At 41.2% G+C, this 25,359-nt stretch overlaps 1 protein-coding gene across 10 annotated transcripts in view; it reads right to left on the reverse strand.

Moving 5' to 3' along the window:
• The window catches only part of kcnj15 (potassium inwardly rectifying channel subfamily J member 15), a 108,760-nt gene that overhangs the window by 46,114 nt on the left and 37,287 nt on the right, over positions 1 to 25,359 (reverse strand). For 4 of the 10 annotated variants that reach the window (XM_072259998.1, XM_072259999.1, XM_072259995.1 and 1 more), the window contains one exon: positions 1,924 to 6,517. The exons of 2 other annotated variants lie outside the window; for them this stretch is intronic. In XM_072259998.1, coding sequence (XP_072116099.1) covers positions 5,395 to 6,501 — 1,107 coding nt within the window. In that variant the 5' untranslated portion in view covers positions 6,502 to 6,517 and the 3' untranslated portion in view covers positions 1,924 to 5,394. Of the gene's footprint in view, positions 1 to 1,923; positions 6,518 to 7,774; positions 7,865 to 9,402; positions 9,549 to 20,990; positions 21,055 to 25,359 lie in introns of those variants that run through there. 4 more of the 10 variants (XM_072259997.1, XM_072259996.1, XM_072259994.1 and 1 more) reach the window with 4 other exon arrangements.

Consider the following 25,359-nt stretch of genomic DNA (forward strand, 5'->3'; position numbering starts at 1 on the left):
AGGTATAGTTAATCCCTTCTGATGGAGAAGGTACTGGAGAGCTCCTGGTCCCACTCCAGCTGGTGCCACGGATGTTTAATCCCAACGCGAAGGCTGAATTGGGATTGGAAGAATAGGATAAATAAAAAAAAACTGCGCAATCTACCAGGCGGTTTCCTTAAAAGCCAAACAAACTATCGATGCTGGAAACAAAGCAGAAAGTGTTCATCGGGTCAAGGCACATCTGCAGAGAGCAAAACTGTTTCTGTCTGGTGAAAGACCATTAACCTAATTCAAAGTAACAGAGCAGAAAGCATACACTAAAAACAGATGTTTGATATTCAGGGTAACAGGATAAAATAGAGTTTCACATATTCCCTCGGAAAGAATGCGGGATTGCATTTAAACAACTTTCTTATCAAAAAAAAAGGCTTCCAGTTTGTTTGGAACCAATAGTGAATAATGGTCCATCTGTTTGCAATTAATTATCTGATTTATTGAGCTCTGACATAAATAGATGGAAACATAGTGGGTAATTTAAATATGCTTCACAAAACTAAAAATAAAAAGTATCCATACACATTAAAACAGCCATAAAAAGCTTTCCAGTTAATATCAGTGCAGCAATGCACCAAAAAAATAGACTACTCCAAATAGTTGCATCATTTGTTCAAGTCTAATAAAAGCCAACATTCCACCACCAACTTATCAGCTGAAGAACAGAAGCTGTTATCAATCTTTTAAAAGTTATTTTTTATTCAAGTGCAACAGTCACATATTTATTCATTCCATTGTGAAATGATTGTCAAAGTCCACACCCATGGGACAAAACCTCCCTTCAAGTTGGTTACTCAAGTTTTGCAGACTACACTAGTTTAGCAGCCTTAGGATGCTGATCAAGAACATTGATTTGGAAAGTTACAGCTATAATTAGTAAAAGAATAAAGAAAGAATCCTTGAGTGTGTTAGCCTTCTGTCTTTCTGAGTGTTTTGCTTTGGGTAATGCTCAGATCTAACACTATTGCCGTTACCTGACCTTTAAAGGTAAAGCAATCCAGTTAAAACAATGTTTATTTAAGCAGCGCCTCCAGCAGCTCAGGCAAAGAGCTCCAGGTGCCAGCCAATGTGTCAAAGTCAGACCCTGTTAGAGCTTTGAACACCGGGGAAGGATCATTTTTTTTAAAGTTGCAATGTCACCTCCTGCAGAAGGTTACTGATCTCTGCTTGTCGTCAAAATAAACCCTAATACTGTTTGGAAACTTTACCAGGAGGTAAGAAATTGAGGAGTGGTCATTATTGTGAAACAACTTAGGGAATATCAGGACTGAAAGTGAACTACTTCAATCTGAGAATGAAAGTCCATGCATTTTCCAATTTATTATATCTTAATATTAAAATTGGTCATATTAGTCCAGGACAATATACAATTAAGAATAGCTTGTTTAAATATAGGTATGTTTAGAGAATATTTATCAGGAAAATGCAGAAACTATTAAATAAAAACAAACCATCTGGAAAGGCCTGCCTTTTGCACGACTGGAAATTAATATTTTCAGGGATAAATTATGAATGCGATTTTCCCCAGATTGAATCAACCCACATCAGAAACTGGACCAGGTGCTCCCCTTCTCCTGTCACTTTTGCCCAAGTGAGTTGCTTTCTGGATCAAACATGTATATAATCACATCCTTCCAGGGTCAATGCTTATTTAAAGCTATATAGGCATAAATTGCTCCGAAACGTGTTTGTCCTCAGGCAGTCATAAGGGAATGATGTTTTCAGAGCACATCTTACCCTGGAATTAAAGAGCCCCTCCCTGAAGAAATCCTGGTCCATGGTCCACTGTCATTTCCTGTCAAATTCTCTCTCCAGCCCTTTAACACTTCCACCTATCGTCTCCCAGCTTCTTACTTCATTCCCCCTCCCCACCCCCTAACTTCCCCTCGCCTAGTCTCATCTACCACTTGCCAGCTTGTCTCCTTCCGCTCCCTCCACCTTCTTTCCCATCTTCCGGTCCTAATGAAGGGTGTTTATAGATGCTGCCCGACCTGCTGAGTCCTTCCAGCATATTGTGTGTTGCTGCTGGGCTAATGTTGAGATGCACTTAGGTAGGGAAGTTATTTACTTATCAACTTGCCCTTCATGTCCTTTCTTTTCCCCCTCACAAACACATCAACCAAGCAAGCAAACTCCACACACACGTCGTACTTGGATATGCTGATGCAGGGGCTTCGACAAGATGACGTTTTTGGCGTCTCGACCTCTGGACTTGCTGACTTCGGTCTTCAACCTTCAGGCCTAGACCCCCAGTATCAACCCCAGCACTCACCAACCGTGGGACTTTGATCCCCAGACTCTGACCCTAGAACCTCCACCAGTCATCCCTCCCCCAGCTCCTAATTCCCATCCTTTCCATTGCCCCATTGCCATTACTAACAGCAGCTGACAGTGTTCATTTGATGACCATCCCACCTCTCCTTCCTCGGCTTAATCATAGGACCAAATTGATATCACGTAATGGTGCAGTATGCGGAAGTAAGAAATTTTCCAGTATAAGTCAATGCAGTGCTCCCTTTGTACCTTGGTAAACACCAACCCTCAAACCCTGGGCACTATTGTGTTTCTGTGCAGAGCACCCATAACCAAGGCAAACATCTGGATCTCATTGATTAATACACCAAGAAGGGCTGAGGAAACTCCTGGGAGATCTCCTCTCCTCCTACTTCCCATGTATTCATGGTCCTTAGTAAGTGACGACATCTCCTGCCGCAATGTACCAGCCATATTGCATTGACCCCTCTCCCTCAGTCGCTTCTGACTGCATGACAAAGAGAAGAGCAGAGGGATCTCAGCGTGTGGAGCTGAAAGACATAGAAGGACAAATATATGGTTTGCTAATAGTGGCATCACAGGTACACTGGGTGAAGACATTAGGCCTTATCAGTGAGAGTCTTGAGTATAGGAGTTGAGAGATTATGTTGCAGTTGTATATGACACTGGTGAGACTACATCTGGAGTACTGCATAAATTTTTAGTTACCCTATTATAGAAGGGCAATCATTGAACAGGAAAGAGTTTAAACAAGATTGAGAAAATGCTGCCAGGACTTGAGGGCCTGAGTGATATGAAGTTAGACAGGTTATATAAAGGGGGTGACCTTATAGAGATGTATAAAACTGTGAGGGGGTATAGATGGGCTATACATGTTCACCCTTTCACTCCCCCCCCCCCCAAGGAAGAGGAAATTAAAAAAACTAGAGGGCATAGGTTTAAGGTGAGATGAGAAATATTTAAAAGGGAGCCGAGGGGCACCTTCTTCATGAAAAGGGTGGTGCATATGTGGAATGAGTTCTCAGAGGAAATTGCTGAGGGAAGTACGATAACATTTCAGAAACATTTGAGTAAGTACGTGACTGGAAACTGTTTGGAAAGATAGGGCCAAGCACAGGCAAATTGGGACTATCTTGGAGGGCTTCATAGTTTGGACCGAAAGGCCCATTTCCACCTGCATTGCTCTGTGACTGAGTGACTGAATTCCTAGAACTGAAATAATTTTCAAACATTATGTGACACTGTAAAAACTGTTTAGCATAAGTGAAAATATTGGGCTTCTGCAGCAGAAGTACGATATAGAGAGGTCTGAGATAAGGGTTGTTACCTTCACCAATGGAAACAAATCACTTGGCAGCAAGAACGAATTAGAAGAACTCTCACACAGCAAAAACAGCCCTATAGAGATCAGCTTAATAAAGATGGATAGTACAGCCAGTCTGGAGGGAGTGCAGAAAAGAGGTATGGTAGGAGACTAGATTGAGCAAGTCCTGGGGTTGAATGGAAGAGATCAAAAAGATAGGAGTGGTAAGAAAGCAGGGGTTGCTCAGCTGAAGCAGTGTCTGGATTGACAGCCTCCATGGCTCGGGTTGGGGAGAGGATAGATCTAACAAGTTTTGATTTGTGCAAGATAACATTTTATTCTGCTTTTCACCTTGTTAGGTGCCTAACTTAAAGCAGCAGAAAGAGAGCACTGTGTGTGGCAAGTTCATGCCCTATACTGACCTGTGATAAAACAGGAAGACAGCAATGTTTTGCACAAAGTATTTGCATGTTGAGGTACATTACCTGCAGTAATCTATGAAATTGGCACCAAGAAGATGTACTGTGACCAATAAACTATTCTTAGGCTTCCAGTTGGGTACAGGTATCAGCCATAGCCAATGTTTCGATCACAAGCTCCACCATCTCTGATGAAGATGGTGGAGTTTGTCATTGAAACCGGTTATAATTAATATCTATACCCAGCTGGAAGCCCGAGAATAGTTTATTCATCATACATTCAGGAAAAGCACTTGATCCTTTTTGTGTTCATCTGCTGACTGCTACAACATTCATGGACTGGAATAGAAACATAGAAAACCTACAGCACAAAACAGGCCCTTTGCCCCGCGGTGCTGAGCCAAACATGTACTTATTTCAGAAATTACCTAGGGTTGAATACTTGGGACTATATAATTTTTGTGTGACTGTATTCACTGCTGTCTTAGACGTGCTATGTGTGTCTTGTGCTGTGTACAACTGTTGGTACTGCGTTTTGCAATTTGGCCCCAGAGTAATGCTGTTTCGTTTGGCTATATTCATAGGCATTCATGTATAGTTCAATGACGATTAAACTTCAACTTGAAATTACTTTATTAAAATTGATGAAATTGAAGGTTAATAAAACATTAACCATACCTATAAAGACATAGAAGGAATGGCTAATGGGTTTAGTTTAGATCAGGGGTTCCTAACTCAGTCCATGGAGTCCTCTGTTAATGGTGGGGGTTCATGGTATAATAAAGCTTGAGAACCCTTGGTTTAGATGGATACTTGATGGCAAGAATGAAGATAGTGGGCTGTTTCTGTGCTGTATGATTCTATAATTCAATGGTCAGGCTGTAATTCCTATTGGGCACCAGCTGGTTAAGTACTTCCTATGGTGGGTTTAAATGGTGGATTGCACATTAAAGCCAAGAGGGTAAGGATGTAGATGACTGCACTGCAGCTTTTGGACCAAGGTGAAAGTCTTGATTTCAACAAAGGATGCAACAGCTCAAAAAACAGTAGGCATCATACCTTAAAGATCAGAAGGAATAAGAGAAATTTTGGAGGAACAATAACCATTGTAACACCCATGCATTGCCACTGGAGAAGTTACATCATCGAAAACTTTAACAAAGAAAATAATCAAATGGAAAGATGAACAATTTTCCCCCTTGACATTTTTACTAATGTTGATCATTTTACATAAAACCATTGGGAACTTTCTGATAATGGCTTTAACTAAATGCCGATTATGTACCAAACAAATGTGCACTGATTATAAGACATTCAAAAGGCACTAAAGTTTTCCATGTCACTTTGTGGCTCAAGGCATTGTTAGACATTGCTCTGAACAGTTTGGATTCGACTGATCAGATTGTTCTGTTCATCCTCTCTGTATTGTTCCTCAAGCTTTAGCTTATCAATGTCCCCGTATCCAAGTACATTTGAGGCAAAGTAAGGGTTTGAGCTCTTCCTGAGCTTATCGAAGAAACTAAAGTCAACCAAGTATTTCCCACCAGGAGAGAGTGACATAAGAGGCATAAATTCATATCCCCAGAGTATCTCCTCTGGCACGTAAGAGGTTCTGATCTGGCAGGCAGCACCTGTTGACTCCACGGTGGCATTTAAAATGACAACCAACTCAAAGTCAGTGTTCCTTAGATTAGCCGACGTATACCTGTTCAGAGGGCTTTTCTCGTCAATTACGTGATAAAAAGTCAAAGGAAAGATGAGGAATGGACTGACTGAGCCAGTGTCCACTTGAAAATCCACATGCTCCTGCCTGAGTTTGATGGTCTCTCCTTCCTCTGTGATGTGGTTGTGCAAGAATTTCCCGGAAAGCTGGCACTGGAGTAGGAGACTTTTCCTCATGTTTGCCACGCGAAGCATGAGACAGAGCTTGTTGTCCCTAATGGCAATGGCAGCATGATAGCTAAACCTGATGGTCTCCGAGCGCTTTTTTGGCCTTGCGATCTTAGCCAGAAAAGTGCCCGTGACAAAGATCTCTGCCAATGTGGTGATGACCAGTTGAGCGATTAGCAGGATAATAGCAAAAGGGCACTCCTCTGTAATACACCGGAAACCATATCCTATGGTTGTCTGGGACTCAAGGGAAAAGAGGAATGCTCCTGTTAAGGTCTCGATGTTCACAACACATGGTGTGTGGTTAGCTGGTGGGTGAAGCAACTCTAAATCTCCATGAACAAATGCAATGGCATACCAGAGAATCCCAAAAAGAAACCAGGTCATCACAAACGTTGCCGTGAAGAGAGTTAGTTTGTAGCGCCATTTCATGTCAATGACAGTGGTCCAGAGATCCTGTAGGTACAGATAAGCCCAGCCATCCACTTGGTCAATCTTCACATTGTTATGACCGCTTTTTGACACAACACGACGTCTTATGCCTGGGGCGATCATGCTAATGTTCTCAGAGTGGTCCATCTTGAAAAGTAATGATCTAGCAGGCAAATAGGCAACAAAAAGGTTTGTTAAATACTAATGTTGCAACAAGTATTGAATAGATATGCAAACAGTAACTTATATTGAAATATATAGTACATGAAAAAAAGCTCTACAACTGAATATGCTTATTTTTCACATGGTTCTATTTACATCTATTCATGACATTTTTTTAAAAAAACATCTTGCCTGAAACATCATGGTTTGACTAAACAGACAATGAAGAAGCACCAGTGTACCGTAGTCCAAAATTAATGGCATGTCTTATTCCCTGCAAACATAGTCATATACTCTCTTTTCCTCCTCTTTGTTAATCCAGTGGTCCCCCTTTGCCGAGTTCTAAATTCTGGTCCAGGTTATTGCATTATTGGGTCAATTTATCAGTCTCCAACTTTAATCTAACAATATCCCTCATTATAATTCTAAATAAGAGTTTCTGCAATGCTGGGAACCCAGAGTAATATACACAAAGTTCTGGAGGAACTCAGCAGGTCAGACAACATCTATGAAAAAGAATAATGAGTCAATATTTTGGGCTGACGCCCTTCATCAGGACTTATGAAGGGTCTTGGCCTAAAATGTCAACATTTTATTCCTTACCATCGTTGCAGCCTGGCCTACTGAGTTCCTCAAGCATTTTGTGTCTGTTACTATCTCTAATTTCCTGGTTGAGCTATCCTCGTGTTGTGCTAAAGAATGAACAATTGTTGCCGTTCATCTCTGAACTTCTTATATATTTGCTAACCAACCCCATAAGTAACATTCTCCAGTCTGATACTTGCCTCATGCTATCATTGTTTAGATTCATCAGGGTCCTTGTCTCAGAGTCAAATATATCACTCTTCACCTAAATGAAGATCTTTACTATGTTATGGTTGCTCCTTTCCAAGAGCCTTACACTGTGAGATGGCCAATAAATTATTTCTCATTACACAATGCCCAGCTGAGAATGGCCTGCTCTCTAGTTAGTTCGACAAGGTGTTGCTTAAGCATACCATCCCATATACCTTCCAGGAATTCCTCCTCTACAGTATTGTTACTGTTTTAGCTAGCCCAATCAATGCATACAATACCAATTCATCTGTGATTACAGTTACACCTTTATTATTTCCTGTTTAATGTCTTCCCAACTTTACCATGATTGATGGTGCATCTGTTTCAAAATTTCCTCTGTATTTTCTGCCTCTTGATATTTCTTAGCTCTACTCTTACATGCTCCAGATCACCTAAACCTCAGCCAGCCATGCTAACCCACCTGTTACTTTTTTTTTGCTAGTTGTTCTTAAACATAGAAAATCTTTAGATGTTCATTTCCTGTTTTGTCTTGTTGTAGTCATTTTTTGCTCTTTTAAAAAAAACACACCATACCCATTATTTGCATGATTAATTAATCCACATTATTTATCAACCAACAATAGTGAAACTGTTTAATTGGTTATGCTTTCATTATGCACAGTTACAACTGCTCTGCCATGTTTCTCTAATATACAACTATTAATCTTTGGCTGTGAGGCAATCTAGATTATTTATAGGTCATGCTAATTGTTCCTTTCTAAACGCAGGAAGTATTTTGTACTCTTCCATACTCTTGTGAACTCCTTCAGATGAACAAACAGTTAAATGATTTTTTATTATGTTAGTGAAGGAGGAGTATTAAGATGATTACTGTGAAAATATTAAGCTCCTACAATAGAGGGATTTTTGGGTAATTTTATACTCCTGCAGAAAGGATTGTACTGGGGGGTGGGGGGGGGGGAGTGGGAGGGGACAGTACCTGAACTTAAAAATCAAGCATTTGTTTCTGCTTAGGTCTTAGTGTTTATGTGAGGATCCAATTGTTAATTCAACTAAAATATAGCAAATATACTATTTTAGTCTCCTTATAGTATTCAGCTGAAGGGCCACACCCCTGACAACATGACACATCAATATTGCACAGGAACACCTGGTCTGCTTTAATGGACAGGGAAGTACTGATCAATTGATTAAGTAGGTGATTTTGAAAGAATCTACAGAGGGGTTGTTGCTTCATCAGCATTTTTCAAAATCCTAACATTTTTCTGCAAAATAATTGTAAAAGAGTCCATTGAAGTCTCATCAGATATACACAAGCTAAATTCCCAGAATTCATAGAAAAGTCCAAGGCTTAAACAAACCTTTAGGCTTCTAACCCAGGGACAAAGGCCTTATCAATTGAGCTAAAGTTGACTTGTCCCAGGAAGAAACTATGCTAACTACATCCCAGTTCCTTTGTTGCTAAAAGGGACAAAACTCTGGTGTTTTCTACCTAATAACATAATGTCACTATTTCTCTAACTAACATCTAGGGAAGTTCTCTTTGAACCACAATATTTAACCCACCTCCAATCCTGATCTATCTTCTTTCATATTCCATACATTTATTTTGTATATATGCACAAGGGTGGAATATTCAATTTGTGTTGTGACTGGAGTGACACATGAGTAGAGCAAGTAGAACACTGCAGATATGGGACTCCTTATACTTAACGGATCAAGGATGGACTTCATTCACCATGTACAGTTGAAGTCAGAAGTTTACATACACCTTAGCCAAATAGATTTAAACTCAGTTTTTCACAATTCCTGACATTTCATCCTAGAAAATATTCCCTGTCTTAGATCAGTTAGGATCACTATTTTATTTTAAGAATGATAAATGTCAGGATAATAGTAGAGAGAATGATTTATTTCAGCTTTTATTTATTTCATCACTTTCCCAGTGGGTCATACACTTTGTTAGTATTTGGTAGCATTGCCTTTAAATTGTTTAACTTGGGTCAAACGTTTTGGATCGCCTTCCACAAGCTTTTCACAGTAAGTTGCTGGAATTTTGTTCCATTCCTCCAGACAGAACGGGTGTACCTGAGTCAGGTTTGAAGGCCTCCTTGCTCGCACACGCTTTTTCAGTTCTGCCCACAAATTTTCTATCGGATTGAGGTCAGAAAATGATGTCAAGTCTGGTTCATCCTTGGGAGCAAGTTCCAAATGCCTGAAGGTACCACGTTCATCTGTACAAACAATAGTATGCAAGTATAAACACCATGGGACCAGGCAACCGTCATACCGCTCAGGAAGGAGACGCATTCTGTCTCCTAGAGTTGAACGTACTTTGGCACAAAAAGTGAAAATCAATCCCAGAACAGTAGTAAAGGACCTTGTGAAGATGCTGGAGGAAACAGGTAGACAAGTATCTATGTCCACAGTAAAACGAGTCCTATATCGACATAACCTGAAAGGCTGCTCAGCAAGGAAGATGCCACTGCTCCAAAACCGCCATAAAAAAGCCAGACTACAGTTTGCAAGTGCACATGGGGACAAAGATCTTACTTTTTGGAGAAATGTCCTCTGGTCTGATGAAACAAAAATTGCACTATTTGGTCATAATGACCATCGTTATGTTTGGAGGAAAAAGGGTGAGGCTTGCAAGCCGAAGAACACCATCCCAACCGTGAAGCATGGGGGTGGCAGCATCATGTTGTGGGGGTGCTTTGCTGCAGGAGGGACTGGTGCACTTCACAAAATAGATGGCATCATGAGGAAGGAAAACTATGTGGATATACTGAAGCAACATCTCAGGACATCAGCCAGGAAGTTAAAGCTCGGTCGCAAATGGGTCTTCCAAATGGACAATAACCCCAAGCATACCTCCAAAATTGTGGCAAAACTGCTTAAGGACAACAATGTCAAGGTATTGGAGTGGCCATCACAAAGTCCTGACCTCAATCCGATAGAAAATTTGTGGGCAGAACTGAAAAAGCGTGTGAAAGCAAGGAGGCCTACAAACCTGACTCAGTTACACCAGTTCTGTCTGGAGTAATGGAACAAAATTCCAGCAACCTACTGTGAGAAGCTTGTGGAATGCTACCCAAACATCTGACCCAAGTTGAGCAATTTAAAGGCAATGCTACCAAATACTAACAAAGTGTATGTAAACTTCTGACCCACTGGGAAAGTGATGAAAGAAATAAAAGCTGAAATAAATCATTCTCTCTACTATTACTCTGACACTTCACATTCTTAAATTAGTGATCCTAACTGACCTAAAACAGGGAATATTTTCTAGGATTAAATGTCAGGAATTGTGAAAAACTGAGTTTAAATGTATTTGGCTAAGGTGTATGTAAACTTCTGACTTCAACTGTATATGTACATGTATTAGGAATTTGTTGTCGTGTGTCAGTCAGGGTGTGACACTTCGCAAAAAAAAATCAATTATAAAAATTATGTTAAAAATAAAGTTAGAGGTTAATGCAAGGATAGGGAATAAATTTGCATTACTGCATGTGTTAATGAAGAATTATTGTGATTTACTACCAAGATCTTAGTACAGTTTCTCAATGTTTTTCTTGTGCTCCGAACAAGGAAACCTTTAGCACACTGGTTGAGGAATTTAACCACTTAGAAAATGTTATGTGTTATTTGACACTTCATGGAAAACTATTTATTGATCACCATAAGGAGCTTACTGTTTCACTGAGAGTTGAGAGTGTCAAGATGCTAGGCGTGAACACCACCAATGGCTTGGCCTGGTCCAACCATGTTGACACTATGGGCAAGAAAGTACATAATTGCCTCTACCTCCTCAGGAGAGTAGAGAAAATCAGCATGTCCAGGTTGGCCCTCACCAATTTTATTGATACCCCATAGAAAGCTTCATAAAGGATTGGTATGGTAACTGCTCTGCCCAAACTGCTGAGAGTTGTGGACACAGCTCAGCACATCACAGAAACTAGCCTCCCCTCCTCTGACTGTCTACACTTTTTCCTGTCTCAGGAATGCAATCAACTTAATCAAAGACCACAAACATTTTCTCAGTTCCTCCCTCCTATTAGGCAGATAATACAAAAGCATATACCACCAGGCTCATGGACAGCTTCTATCCTGCTGCTATGATACATTGAACAGTCCACCGTATGATAAGATGGAGTCTTGACCTCACAATCTACCGTCATGGCATTGTACCTTGATATCTACCTGCATTACACCTTGTCTGGATCTGTAACACAATGTTCTGCATTATTTATTGCTTTTCCCTTGTACTACCTCGATGTATTGATATGATAAAATAATTTGTGTGAACGGCACGCAGAACAAAGTTTTTCACTGTATCTGGGTATGTGAGGGTGATAATCAAATTGTTTACTGTGCCAATCAAAAATCCATGATTTTTGCTTCCAACTCCTCAGTGTACTTGATGTTCTATTATATGGAGGGCATGTGCACAGTGCCTTTAACCGCATGCATCAATCATCTGGATACCAGCTGAAAGTGTCATTTACATCTTCATGGTCCATTGGCAACACGACACTCATGCATACGCCAGTCCTCGTGGTATTAGTGGTGGGGGGCGGGGGCTGCTTCAACACTACTTAAAGGGGGGCTGCTTGAGCAGTTCCTAGCCTAGTGAGTCCAGCATTGAGAATTGACCCTAGACAGGTTCTCTTTACTTAAACACAAAACTTATCTCTTCTTTTACTTGTTTGGCAAGAGTGTATGGTAAAGGATGCAGAAGAAGACCATGAATATACCGAGTGTATATCTTGCCTTAGCTAAGAACTCCAGGTAAGATCTCAACAAATGCCATGCATAATCGCAGTAGACCATCTATACTCTTGTACTCAAGAGTATAAATGTTCTACTTGCCTAAACAAGGACCCGGATCTGGACCTGGACCCTCTGCAATTTGCCTATTGCCACAATAGGTCTACAGCAGGTGTGATCTCATCGGCTCTTCATGTGGCCTTGGATCAGCCAGACAATACCAATACGTCAGGCTGTTGCTTATAGTCATAGTCATACTCTACTGATCCCGGGGGAAATTGGTTTTTGTTACAGTTGCACCATAAATAATATAGTAATAGAACCATAAATAGTTAAATAGTAATATGTAAAGTATGCCATTAAATTATGAAATAAGTCCAGGACCAGCCTATTGGCTCAGGGTGTCTGACCCTCCAAGGGAGGAGTTGTAAAGTTTGATGGCCACAGGCAGGAATGACTTCCTATGACGCTCTGTGCTGCATCTCGGTGGAATGAGTCTCTGGCTGAATGTACTCCTGTGCCCACCCAGTACATTATGTAGTGGATGGGAGACATTGACCAAGATGGCATGCAATTTAGACAGCATCCCCTTTTCAGACACCACCGTCAGAGAGTCCAGTTCCATCCCCACAACATCACTGGCCTTACGAATGAGTTTGTTGACTTCAGCTCAGTATTTAACACAATCATTCCTCCAGTTCTGTTCAGAAAGCTCCAAAACCTGGGTCTCTACCTCCCTATGCAACTGGGTCCTCAACATCCTAACCTGTAGAGCGTGATCTGTGCAGATCAGAAACAACATCTCCATCTCACTGACTAACACACTGGCACACTTCAAGGATGTACGCTTAGCCCTCTGCTCTACTCTCTGTACACACATGACTGTGTGGTTAGGCACAGCTCAAGTACCATCTATAAATTTGCTGGTAACACAGCTATCGTTGGCAGAGCATCAGATGGTGGTGAGAGTGCATACAGGAGCAAGGCAGATCAGCTGGTTGAGTGGTGTCGCAGCAACAACTCAGTGTCAGCAAGACCAAAGAATTGATTGTGGACTTCAGAAAGGGCAAGATGAGAGAACACACACCAGTCCTCAGAGGGGTCATTAGTGGAGAGAGTGAGCAATTTCAAGTTTCTGGGTATCAACATCTTTGAGGATTTATCCTGGGCCTAACATATTGATACATTTACAAAGAAGGCATAAGAGCAGATGTATTTCATTAGGAGTTTGAGATTTGGTATGTCACTAAAGACACTCGCAAATTTCTAGAGGTGTACTGTGCAGAGTATTCTAACTGGCTGCATCACTGCCTGGTACAGAAGGACCACTGCATAGCATCGAACTAAGCTGCAGAAAGCTGTAAACTCAGTCAGCTCCATCACGGGCACTAGCCGCCCCAGCATCCAGGACATCTTCAAGGAGCGATGCCTCAAAAAGGCTGCACCCATCATTAAGGGACCCCATCACCCACGATATGCCCCCCTCTCTTTGCTACCATCAGGGAGGATACACAGGGGCCTGAAGGCATGTACTCAATGATTCAGGAACTGCTTCTTCTCCTTTCCCATGAATCTTTCTGAATGGACAACATTGAACAGGCCACATCGAAGCCGCAATGCCCAGACCCCAGAGCGTGTTGGTGTTACTGAACACAATGTTCGGATGGAGATTTACAGGCCAAATAGAGACGGTGAGGTCTGGTGTTTCCAAACAGCAGATCCTGTTGCTCAGATGGAGATTTGAGTGCCGGACCAGATTGAAAAGATCAGGGTGTCGAGGCCAGAGGTAAGGCATGGGCCAGTTCAGATCGCTGTTCAAAGTGGCAGAACCTAATGATTGGATGGAGAGTTAAGTGCCAGGTCAGATTATAAAGATCAGGGTGTAGGGGCTCAAAGCGAGGTGAGGGTCAGTTCAGATCGCTGCTCTACTGCGTTTACTCACCTCTGTGCTGAAATATGGGACCGTCTTGTGGACTTCAGTTCAGAAATACTACTTGTTTGCCATTACTATTTGCATGATGTTTTCTTTCATTGCACATTGGGTGTTTGACGGTCTTTTTTTATGAGCCATTTTATTCTTTTTTTTAAATCGGCATGATGTGGTTTTTATTCTGCACATTGAGTGTTAAATAGTCTTTTACTTGTGGGCATCTTGGTTTCGTGGCTGACTGTTAGGGGACAAATCTCAAGGTTGCATGATATGTATATACACACCTTGATAATAAATGTACTTTGAACTTGAACTTTGAACCAATGAATACCTCACTACTTTTTCTCTTTTTGCACTATATATTTAAACTTCAGTATATATCCTTGCAGTAATTTAGTTTTTATTATGTATTGCAATGTACTGCTGCTACACAGTATCAAATATCATGACATATGCCAGTGATATTTAACCTGATTCTGATCCAAGCAACACACTTGTTTCTGATTCAAATCCTCCTGCAATAAAGACCAGGAGCTTTCCTAACTGTTTACTTTCAGTAACAGTGTACAAGGATACCCAGACCTTTCCGAATAGCCTGCGAACTGTGTTTTCTACCAAAATAGATGCCATCACATTTTCTCAAGTTGTAAACCATTTACCATACCTTCACCCATTAATTTGGAAAATGAATATGCTTCTGAAACCTCTCTGCATCCCTCTGCGTTTGTACCACCGTCACCATTGTCCTACTAGCAAACTTGAATATATATAGTCCCCTCATCCAAATCCTTATGAAAAGCTGGGGTCACAGCACAGTATCTTGCAACATGTCACTAGTCAGTCACAAGAACACAAGATACAAGAGCAGGAGTAGGCCATCTAGCCCATCGAGCCTGCCCTGCCATTCAATAAGATCATGGCTGATCTGTCCGTAAACTCAGCTCCATCTACCTGCCTTTTCCCCAATAACCCTTAATTTCCCTTACTATGCAAACACCTATCTAACTGTTTCTTAAATATATGTAGTGAAGAAGCCTCAACTGCTTCCCTAGGCAGAGAATTCCACAGATTCACCACTCCGGGAAAACCAGTTTCTCCTCATCTCCGTCCTAAATCTTCTCCCCTGAATCTTAAGGCAATGTCCCCTAGTTCTAGTCTCACCTACTAATGGAAACAACTTTCCTACTTCTATCTTATCTATCCCTTTCAAAATTTTGTATGTTTCTATAAGATCCCTTCTCATTCTTCTGAACTCCAAAGAGTATAGTCCCAGGCGACTCAAACTCTCCTGACAGGTTAACCCCTTCATCCCTGGAATCAAGCTGGTAAACCTCATCTGCACTGCCTCCAAAGCCAATATATCCTTCCTCCAGTATGGAGATCAGAACTTCACACAGTACTTCAGGTGCGGCCTCACCAGTACCCTATATAGTTGCAGCATAACCTCCCTGTTCTTGAATTCAATCCCTCTAGCAATGAAGGCCAACGTTCCGTTTGCCTTCTTAATAACCTGTTGTACCTGCAAGCCAACATTTTGCGGTTCATGCACAATCACTCCCAAGTCCCTCTGTACAACAGCATGCTGCAATCTTTCACCATTTAAATAATAATCTGCTCTTCTATTATTTCTTCCAAAGTGGATAATCTCGCATTTACCAACACTGTGTTCCATCTACCAGACACTTAACCTATCTTTATCCCTCTTCAGACTCTCCACATCCTCTGTACAATTTGCTTTTCCACTTAGTTTAGTGTCATCAGCAAATTTTGCTACACTACACTCAGTCCCCTCTTCCAAATCATCAATGTAAATGGTAAACAGCTGTGGGCCCAGCACCAACCCCTGCAGCACCCCACTCACCACTGACTGCCAACCGGAGAAACCCCACTTATACCAACTCTCTGCCTTCTATTGGTTAACCAATCCACTATCCATGCCAATACACTTCCTCCGACTCCATGCATCCGTATCTTATTTATAAGTCTTTTGTGCGGCACCTTATCGACCTGAAAATAGCTCATTTGTCCCTACTGCCCATTTCCATCCAATAACCAATACTCAGTTTACTCCCTTCAGTCCTACACACAGTCTTATTCAACAACCTCTGCATGGTATCTTACAGAATGCCTTCAAACACCACAGCTTCACCTCATCTATTCTGCTAGGTAAATGATCAGAAAATGCTGCAAATTGCTCTTTTCATATATACATGCTGACTGTGTCCAGTCCTCATTAAGTGTCATGTTACCTCTTCCATAGTAATAGATTTGAGCATTTTCCTTATTGCAAAGGTCAGGTCAACTAGTCTGTATATCTCCATTTTTTCTTATCCTTCTATCTTAAATAGTGGGTTTACATATCCTGTTTCCCATCAATGGGAACCATTCTTGAATCAATAAAGTTTTGGACGATGAGAGCCAATGCATCCACTTTCACCATGCCAATCTCTTGCACAACATTGAAACCTAGGTCATCAGATCGAGGGATTTATTGCCTTTCAGTCCCATTATTTTATCCAATACCTTTTTTTAAAAAAACTAATGCTAATTTCTTTCAGCTCTTCATTCCCACTGGACCTGTTATTATGCACAGATGCTTTCTGTACCTTCAGCAAAGACAGGGACAACATATTTGCCTAATTTCCCTGCCATTTCCTGACCACAGAATATAATTTATCGTTTCCTTCTGTATTGGACCCACATTGGAATCTGCCTTATCTTTTTCCTTTTACATTCTTATAGAAGTTTGGCAGATGAAATTTAACATTGCAAAGAGCAAAATGTTACATTTTAGTAGGAAGGACAAAGAGAGATCAAGTGAACTAGGGGGTATAATTTTGAACAGAGAAAATGAACCAAAAGGTTTGGGGGTGTATGTGCACAAATCTGTGCCACTGAGGGGCAGCACAGTAACACAGGCATCAAAAGTAGTGCTATTCAGCTCCTGCATCCCCAGTTCGATTCTGACATCCACTACTCTCCCCGTACTGTTTATACTTGTTCCCCAGTGGCCATGTGGATTTCCTTCAGGTGCTCTAGTTACCTTCCACATCCCATAGGTGTACAGGCTGCAGGTCAATAGTCATAGTCATGGTCATTACTTTGTTGATCCCAGGGGAAATTGGTTTTCATTACAGTTGCACCATAAATAATTAATTAGTAATAAAACCATAAATAGTTAAATAGTAATATGTAAATTATGCCAGGAAATAAGTCCAGGACCAGCCTATTGGCTCAGGGTGTCTGACCCTCCAAGGGAGGAGTTGTAAAGTTTGATGGTCACAGGCAGGAATGACTTCCTATGACGCTCTGTGTTGCATTTCGGTGGAATGAGTCTCTGGCTGAATGTACTCCTGTGTCCACCCAGTACATTATGTAGTGGATGGGACATTGTCCAAGATGGCATGCAACTTGGACAGTATCCTCTTTTCAGACACCACCATCAGAGAGTCCAGTTCCATCTCCACAACATCGCTGGCCTTACGAATGAGTCTGTTGATTCTGCTGGTGTCTGCTACCCTCCGCCTGCTGCCCCGGCACACAGCAGCAAACATGATCGCACTGGCCACCACAGACTCGTAGAACATCCTCAGCATCGTCTGGCAGATGCTAAAGGACCTCAGTCTCCTCAGGAAATAGAGACGGCTCTAACCCTTCTTGTAGACAGCCTCAGTGTTCTTTGACCAGTCCAGTTTATTGTCAATTCGTATCCCTAGGTATTTGTAATATTCCACCATGTCCACACTGACACCCTGGATGGAAACAGGGGTCACCGGTACCTTAGCTCTCCTCAGGTCTACCACCAGCTCCTTAGCCTTTTTCACATTAAGCTGCAGATAATTCTGCTCACACCATGTGACAAAGTTTCCTACCGTAGCCCTGAACTCAGCCTCATCTCCCTTGCTGATGCATCCAACTATGGCAGAGTCCTAAGGCAATAGGTCGCTGTAAATGGCCCTGAATGTGTAAGTGAGTGGTGAAATCTGTGGAAAGTTGATTGAAATACAAGGGAAAAATGTAGGATTATTGTAGGAACTGCATAAATAGGTGTATAAATGAATATAGGTAAGTGGTGAAAAGTGTGCTTACTGGCTATATTACAGCCAGGTATGGGAATACCAATGCCCTTAAGCAGAGAATCCTACAAAAGGTAATGGATTCAGCCCAGTACCTCACAGGTACTGATGCACATCTGCATGAAACGTTGTTGTAGTTTGTTGCTTATTACAGTTACTGTTCTGTAGACTTGATAAATATGCCCGCAAGGAAAAGAATCTCAGGGTCGTATGTGGTGACGCGTACTGTATGTACTCAGATAATAAATTTTACTTTGAACTTTGAATGATAGTTGGCATATTTGAAGGGTGGATAGGCCTATTTCTATGTAGTAGGACTTTGACTAAATAATTAAAAGTGTTTGGAAATTGGACTGTAGCCTTGGCTGGAGTTACAGGATCGTCTGTGAGCTTGGGTGAGTTGGAGGGAGGGTGGGAGGGAGGAAAGGGGCTGGATTTGCTGTTGTTGTTTTGTTGCTTGTTGTGTTTTTGTTGAGCTCTGTGTTGTTCTGCCAAGCATTTTAGGCATGCTATGTTGGCATAGGAATGTGTGGTGACATTTGCAGGCTGCCCCCCGTCACATCCCTAGGTGTGTAGCTTGTGACGGATTTTCACTCTGGAGTTTGATGTACGTGCGATAAATAAATCTGAATCTGAATCTGAATCCAAATCCGTATTGGCTTCTGGGCTTTACAAGCAAGAAAGTCACAAAGTGTTTTTGAAATACTGGTTCAATCATAACTGGCATTTTTGTGTTCGTTTCTTTGGCAGTTCACATTAGGAATGGTGAAAAGTCCTGAAACTTCTCTGTAGATTGTCACCTTGTCGTGGTGGAGAAGCTTGTGTGATCCTGAGATCCCGAGAGCGATGCCATCTGGAGCTATGCTCCTGGTAGGGTCACCCATGGCGGTAAGGTCGAGGGTGAGGTCCCTGACAAAGACCTCAACGGTGGAACAGGTGGACAAAGTTACTTCGAACTCAACGGATGGGAAGGTGGATGAAGGCTGCAACAAATCCATCAGCTCCAATCATCATGGTTCCCATGCCATTGGAATCAGTTGGTTGATTTGTGAAGTATCGTGTGCTTCTTGGAGTGCAACATCAAGTACACATTAAACAAATACACACACAGGCACCTTCACTCTGTGGGCCAATTCTTCAGAATGAAGACGATCATCCTCACCCTCGCGGGATAGCCACAATGACGATGAAAGTCCTGAAAATCATCTTCGAGAGCAAGCATTCCCAACCGATTTTTATGCCATGGACCAATACTATTAAGCAAGGGATCCATGACCCTAGGTTAGGAACCCCATTTCTAGAGTAATTTTGGCAATGAAGACCTTAGTTATGAGGACAAATAGAAGTGGTCAGAAGAATGTAAGAATTGACATTTTTGGGTGGGCTTTCCTCTACCTGCCTAGCACTCCCCTCTGATGCCCTTCCTCCTTCCCTTTCTTCCATGGTTCAAAGTTCAAAGTAAAATTTATTATCAGCGTACATGCATGTCACCATGCATGAACCCCAAGATTCTTTTTCTGTGGATGTAGCTCTCCTCTCCCATCTGATTCCTCCTTCTTCAGCACTTTAGCTTTTCCACCGATGACCTCCCAGCGTCTAAACTTCAAATCCCTGTCTCCCTGTCTTCTCCCACCCACCTACCTTTCCCCTTGCCTGGCTTCACCTATCACCTTCCAGCATGTGCTCCTCCTGTTCCTCCCACCTTATTCTACTGGCTTCTTCCCCCTTCCTTTCCAGCCGTGATGAAGGGTTGAGGCTGAAGATGTTGACTTGTTATTCCTTTCTATCGATGCTGCCTGACCTGCTGAGTTCCTCCAGCACTTTGTGTGCGCTGCTCTACCTGCAGGGCCTCTGGACCACAATCATTGGCTAGAAATGGCACTACACAACGTCACTAAAACAGCCACCAAGCATGATATTGAATGGAAATGATAATAATTCAGAATGGTTGCAACAGGTAGCTAACTCTGATTGCAAATGCAGGTCAGGTTAAGAGACAGCTAGAGAGACTACATCAACCAAGTCTGCTGGACCGGATGCTATCGGCCACAGGGTACTGAAAGCCTGGGCAAGCTAGCTGTTTGATATTTTACAGCATCTTTACAATCTGAATCTGAGTTAGGAAAAGATAACGGTTCTATGGAAAACTTCCCGCTTGGTTCCTGGACCCAAAAAGGTGACTCCATCTGTACTGAATGACTACAGACCAATTGCCCTCACATCTCATGTGATGAAGCTGCTGGAGAGGCTAGTCCTGACTTACCTTAGACCACAGGTGAGATCTTCATTGGACCCTCTACAATTTTCCTACCAACCTCATGTGGAAGTGGATGATGCCATCATCTACCTGTTGCGGCAAGCTCGCTCCCACCTGGATGATACTGGTGGCATTGTGAGAATCACAGTTTTTAATTTCTCTAGTGCCTTCAATACAATCCAGCTACTTCTTCTGCGTGAGAAGCTGCAAAGGATGGGTGTAGACAAATCCACCATCTCCTGGATTACTGACTACCTGTCAGATAGACCCCAGTTTGTACGTCTGGGTAGTTCTCTGTCTGAGATGGTGGTGAGTGGCACTGGAGGGCCACAAGGGACTGTTCTGTCTCCGTTTCTGTTCACACTACATTTTAAACTTTCAGTACAAATCAGAGCATTGTCACTTGCAGAAGTTTTCTGATGACTCGGCAGTGTTTGGGTATATTAGAGACAGGCAGGAATCCGAATACCAGATGGCTGGTGGGCACGTTTGTGGAGTGATGCAGGAAGAATCACCTGCTCCTGAATGTGGGCAAAACCAGGGAGATGGTGATTGATTTTAGGAGAAAGAGGACTGTGATGAGTCCTGTATGCATTCTGGGAGAAGAGGTTACAGTGTGGAGGAGTACAAATACTTTGGTGTTCACCTTGACAACAGATTTGACTGGAAAAACAACACCAAGTCTGTTTCCATGAAGGGGATGAGCAGACTATTTTCTAAGGAAGCTGAGACCCTTCGATGTGTGCAGCAGGATGTTGGAGACCTTTTACCAGTCTGCTGTAGCAAGTGCAGTCTTCTTTGCAGATTTATGTTGCGGGAGCAGCATTGGTGCTGGTGATGCAAAAAAAAAGTTTAATAAACTCAAAGGCTACTTGGCTACAACCCGGACTCTTTTGAGTTAGTGGTGGAGAGGAGGTCACTAAACAAACTGTTGTCCATTATGGACAATCTGGCACATCCTCTCCATGACCTACTGAATAAACAGCAGAGCTCCTTTTCCAACAGACTCATTCAACTCTGTTGTCACAAGGATTGTTACAGAAAATCTTTCCTACCAAATGCAGTAAGCATATACAACAATTCATCTCTATGCAATAGGAGAACACACATTATAGTACAATAGTTTTATTATTTCATACATTATTACTGCATATCAGTAAATCATCATTGTTATATTTATTATTTTTGCCAAGTGTGTGTTTTAAATGTTGCTGCTGTAATGAAATAATTTCCCCACTCGGGATCAATAAAGTGCTTATTGTTATTAAAAGTAGACTATTTCCAGTAGTTGAGAGGTTTGCACTGGTCAACCGTGGAAGCAGATTCAATTTAAGAAATGTTGAACAGAATGACTATACACAACTCTAAGTAGGGTGAAATTGGAGCACCCAGAGGAAACCTATACAATCAAAGGAGACATGCAATAAAAAGGTATGGAAGAAGCCTGCAGAAGGTTGTAAATTCAGCCAACTCCACCACGGCAATAGCCTCCCCAGCATCAAAGGCACCTACAAAAGCTAATGCCTCAAAAAAGGCGACATCCATCATTAAGGACCCCTATCATCCAGTTCACACCCTGTTCTCATTGCTAGCATCATGGCGGAGAACCAGGAGCCTGAAGGCACACACTCAACATTTCAGGAACAGCTTCTTCCCTTCTGCCATCCGATTTCTGAATGGACAATGAACCCATGAGTACAACCTCAATTTTTCTCCTCCCTTTTTGTCTACTTATTTAATTTAATTGTTTTTATATATACTAATTGTAATTTATTAGGTTGTTATTATATATTACAATGTACTACTGTTGCAAAACAACACATTTCACAGCGTACACCAGTGGTATTAAACCTGATTCTGAGGATCAAAAGCCAGAATTGATCACCTGGCGTAGTCTGACAGTGGCACTACCCACAGGGCTGAAACGTCATCTCTAACAGTAAGATCATTGATATTCAAGAGGCACACAAGAGTCTGGTTTATTTAAAAGATGGATGTCACAAAGTCCGGTATTAAAGAGTTCTATTGGGTTACCTATTCAAATGGTTGGACCACAAAGGAGAGAAGATTAATCTTCAGTTTTGTTGCACATTGGCCTGTGGTATTTGAAACCACTCTCACTGAGGTATTTTGGACTTTGTGGGTTCAGCTCAAGTTCACCAGAACAATGCCAATCACTTGAATAAAGGGTTTACTTTACAGTGTGCATAAACAGGTTCTCTACTTGGTATAGAAGTTTAAGGAGCTTAAAATGATGAGAGTAGGTGAAAAGAATACTTTTCCGTTGAGTACATAAATAACAAAGTAACATTATCTTACAACTGGGACAAGGCAATTCAAAATATAATGAGGTAACACATTGCAATGGGGGGGGGGAGATAGCAGGAATATGGAGAAAAATGACCCCAAAATGCAATGAAAAAGAGAGGAAGATTGATTTCTTCAACGATATGAGATTGGCTCTGACAAACTTCTATACAACTCAAACATATCTTTGTTCCCTTTGATTTCCAGAACCTTGATCTGAAAAGGCACAAGGAACTGAAGAGCAAGAATAAAATTATGGTATGGTTCTACAGTCTGGTGCCAAAACACAGAAATAAAATTGGAGTAGAGAATAGTGATAATCCTAGTTATCTCTTCCTACTCCTATTCCTAAATCTTTGGAACAAGGCTTGGATCTTAAACCTTACTAGCTGAGAAGTGATCAAACCAATTAATTACTCACTCATAATCTAATTTTGGAAACACAGTGGGATTTCAGATTACCCTATAAATCCTTTTACCTGTAGACATTTTTCCACTCTTGTCAATCTTTAAAATCCAGAACACTTCAAAGTAAGCCAAGCATTTAAGACTAAAGGACACAAACTAGAGTGAAGTAACACACACAAAACGCTGGAGGAACTCAGCATGTCAGGCTGCATCTATAGAGAGGAATAAACAGTCAATGTTTTGGGTAGAGAGTCCTCATCAGGTCCTAAGCGTGTAGATTTTAATGGAAAGCATTTTCTATTTTTAAAAAAAATTAAAATATTTTGTTGAGTCTGTTTTACATTAGTGGTTCAGACAAATCCTTTGGGACATTTAAGACAACACATTGTTATCATCTGACATACTGTACTGGAAAAGAAACCTTTTAGCAAGTCCTTGATCTTGGTGTGACAGAATTCTGGAATCTGTTGCCTCTCCTGGATCATTTCAAGGCAGAACATGTTTCATTGATAATGTTTTCATCTTTGCTACTGCTTGCACTGCAAAATATGTCATTTAGCTTCACAAACATCGAGTTGGTCTGAATTAGTAATCAACCTACTCGAACAGCTCTTGTGATATCAATTTGTGCTAATATCAGTGCCATTAAATTGCTACTTAAGCAGTGGTTTGCAACTTTAACTTTTTTCATCATATTGTGTTAACAGATGAGCAACTGGACCATAGTATGGTCTGCATAGTGTTAATTCCCCTCATGGAAAATACAATTTGTATTCTATGTTTTCTACAATAGTGGCCACACATCAACAGTACTTAATTGGCTGGGCGATATTTGAGATAGTGAAAGGTGACATTTGAGGTGGTAAAAATGAAATTTTTTATTTTCATTACTTTGTGATGGTATTGGGTTCACTGTCTGCAAAACCCTAAACTCCAAAAGGATATTTTAAGCCCTATCTGATATCTACTAGTATCTTCACTATCGGGAGGTTATGCTGTATCGACCTACTCTTCAAAAACTACTTACTTCCCTGTCTAGTCTCTACAGGTGAACTCTAGCTGTCAGTATCCACTATTTGAGTGGTGGAGCCCCCACCCTACCAGCGGTGAGGAGATATTTCCTGACAATGAAATTGTTTAAACAAAGTTTATTTTATTTTTAATGATACATGTTTAAAGTTAGACAACTAGTTCTTAAACACACTTTTAAAACTCAGACGATTTCTGATTTATAAAAGATTTCCAATTTCCAAGAAGGCATATAGACTACAAAGGATTTCCAAACACAGGTACAATTTTTACAAACTAAAAGAGCATACAAATGAATTGCAAATGAACAAGTTGTCCTTCACAGAAACTGGAAGCTGAGGAATGAATTCTAGCTCTTCTTTTTCCATCTTTCTGTCATTCCTAACAGTCTACGATGCTTTCAGACATTTATACTGCTTTGCTACTAAGTGATATTATCTGCATGTAACTTTTTCAGCCACCTTTGCTGGGACAAATTAATTCACATAGATTATCTAAAAGCTTCAGGGGACAGAAATCCCAGACACCCGAAATTAATGCTGTGAGAGCTGACTCTCTGAGTACATAAATATTCCAACCATTGATTGATCATACCTGTGATGTTTGATGTGCTAAGTGACAAAATAAGTCTAGCTTGAAACATTTCTTGATCTCTATCGCTATGATACAAATAACTTAGCCGTACTTGCCTGGCTTGATGTAGACAGTGCTGTTTATATGCAAAGCTGTCCTTTCAACTTCAGACTGATTATTACTTACAATTTACAATTGAATTGGCTGAAGGCTGGTTCTTGTTTACAACAAGAAGCTGAGCAAGGAATATTGGTTAGACGTTTAACTTTGTCACAAACAACTCTGACTCGTTGGAAAGGTCATGCAGCTGTTCTACAAAGCGGAGGTTAACAATAAGCCTCTCGAGCCCTGGAAAGTGAATACCCATCACAGACTTCACATATTAGTTAAAGGGGTGGACAGCCATAACAACATTCCTGCTAATAAAAGTTTTGTAAGGAAAGCTGGAGTAATGTGAAAATAAAACCATAAAAATGTGAATGGACTCCAAAATGTCAGTGGCTTTGCAAAACATTGGGATGTGTTGCAGCCTCAGAGGCATGGTCAGGAAAGTGATCTTTTTAAATGCATGTTTAAAATGCTACAAAATACTTAATAGTTTGGAAACATCAGCATTTGAGGAAAGAGAAGCTGATAATTACTTGTAAAGAAATACAATATGAACGTCCTGAGTAGTGCTGTATATTAGTGAAGATATA

Source organism: Mobula birostris, chromosome 6, assembly GCF_030028105.1.
Source record: "Mobula birostris isolate sMobBir1 chromosome 6, sMobBir1.hap1, whole genome shotgun sequence".
NCBI lineage: Eukaryota > Metazoa > Chordata > Chondrichthyes > Myliobatiformes > Myliobatidae > Mobula > Mobula birostris.